General features: G+C 37.1%; 1 protein-coding gene across 1 annotated transcript in view; it reads left to right on the forward strand.

Annotated features, from left to right (window-relative positions):
* Positions 1 to 1,855, forward strand: part of LOC109376190 (dynein heavy chain 14, axonemal-like) — a gene marked incomplete at its 3' end in the record, with an annotated part of 144,703 nt that extends 142,848 nt beyond the window's left edge. Inside the window, 2 exon segments of the mRNA XM_019631993.1 lie at positions 121 to 211; positions 1,664 to 1,855. Coding sequence (XP_019487538.1) covers positions 121 to 211; positions 1,664 to 1,855 — 283 coding nt within the window.
* Between the last annotated feature and the right edge of the window lie 3 nt (positions 1,856 to 1,858).

Below are 1,858 nucleotides of genomic sequence, written 5' to 3' on the forward strand. Positions count from 1 at the left end.
CTAGAGAACCTTCTGCCTTTTATATTTTTATCACTCAGGAAAACATATTGACATATGGTCTATTTGAGTTGGAAAGTGTGACCAAATAAAAATTTAAACATTATTGATTACTTATTTTAGGTTTTCAAACTTGATTCCTCTGATACAGCAGATATCGATGATAATATTTTTGAGGAGATGAAGAAAAATGTTAAAATTCCAGAAAGTCAGAGTAAGTGTTATTATTAAATTTAATAAAGCTAATTCATTAATTCATTAGAAGACAAACTGAGCCAATCTGACCTTTATTTATATCTTTAAAAACATTTTTGATTAATGATGTTTTGTTCTTGTACTTTTAAAAATGTGCTTATTTAAAATTTGTATAGCTTTACCACATGTTAGATCATGTTACATAAATATAGGGCTCACATAGCCCTTTTAGTTTACAGATGACCATTAATATCATTCAAAAACCAAGTAGATATTATATGTGGAAGTAAATATTGTGTGAGAAACAACAGGCAAGTGACTACAGTGTTGCCTCCAAAGTAGGACTCCATACAGTCTGTGCGTCCCCAGGCCAGATCACACAACCCAGCATAGTCATCTGAAATGAGTTGCATGCCCATTATCTGCCACTCGGCTATGTGCCAGGGGGACAGAGAAAGGGTGTGACAGGGTCCTTGTTTCAGAGGAGCTCACAGTCTGCCGCAGGACCTCAGCCATTGCTGTCACTGCTCCATGGCGAACCTGTCCACACATCCACCAGTAGGACTTTTATGTTCCAGACTTTCAACGAGACTTCTGCTGTTGCCTCTACTTCCTCAGAATTCCTGACTTTTTTGTGTGTTACTTTTTGGTATTCAGTTTGGGAGAGTGCGGTCATTGGGCGTGATGAGCTTCTTTCATAGGATTTTAAGAAAATCCCCAAGGCAGGTATTTCAGCCAGACAGATCCTAACTGGATCTATTGGGTTGTCGGAAAATTCATGACATATTTTTCCTCTTTTTCGTTGCAAAAATGCATCATGACTTTTCCAGCAACCCAATCGTTAGGATCTAGTGGGGACATCTGGACCCTAACTCTACTCTCCTGTTCTTCTGGAATACTTACTGTCTTTCAAGTGGCTAACTACTTTCTGTCTCCATAGTGACCCATTCAAACCTCCCCTATCCTGACCAGTAGATTTTCTAAAACTGTGGAGCAAGGTGGTGGGTGTAGAGTGTGGAAAGAGGAGTAAAGGGATTCCCAGTGTGAAACGCTTTCAAATCTATTTGATTCTTTCTTCAAAGGGCATCTATTTCCCTTTCCTATATCCCAGAGGCAGCATCTCCAAAAAACATCCCTGAGTGGAAGGAGGAAACTCACAAACCATATTATTATGGGAAAGATAAATGCATGGCTCTTTCTCTTAGCCCAATTTTAAAGCTAATTATACAATTCAGCTATCTGAGAATATTGAAACAATGTTTAAAGCATTATTAAGTATATGGTATGAATATTTACTCATTTAATAAACATTGGAGACTACATATAAACACATTTTCTGTAGTGTTTTCTAGGATATAATTTTTAGTCTTAATTAGAAAATATTTTCTAAATAAAATGGAATATTTGCAAGATTATAAGGAAAGAAGACTGATATTATTCTCAGTTGCATTAAAAATAATTTTCTCTCCAGACTTCGATTGGCAGTGGATTGTCCTAGATGGTCCAGTGGATACCTTTTGGGTCGAAAGTCTAAACTCTGTGCTGGATCACACTCAAACGTTATGCCTAGCAAACAGTGAGAGAATAGCTTTAACTAATAAAATAAGAGTGATTTTTGAAGTCGACAGTCTCTCTTATGCCAGTCCTGCTACTGTCAGCCGATGTG

This window comes from Hipposideros armiger, unplaced genomic scaffold, assembly GCF_001890085.2.
Source record: "Hipposideros armiger isolate ML-2016 unplaced genomic scaffold, ASM189008v1 scaffold_1060, whole genome shotgun sequence".
Classification (NCBI taxonomy): Eukaryota; Metazoa; Chordata; class Mammalia; order Chiroptera; family Hipposideridae; genus Hipposideros; species Hipposideros armiger.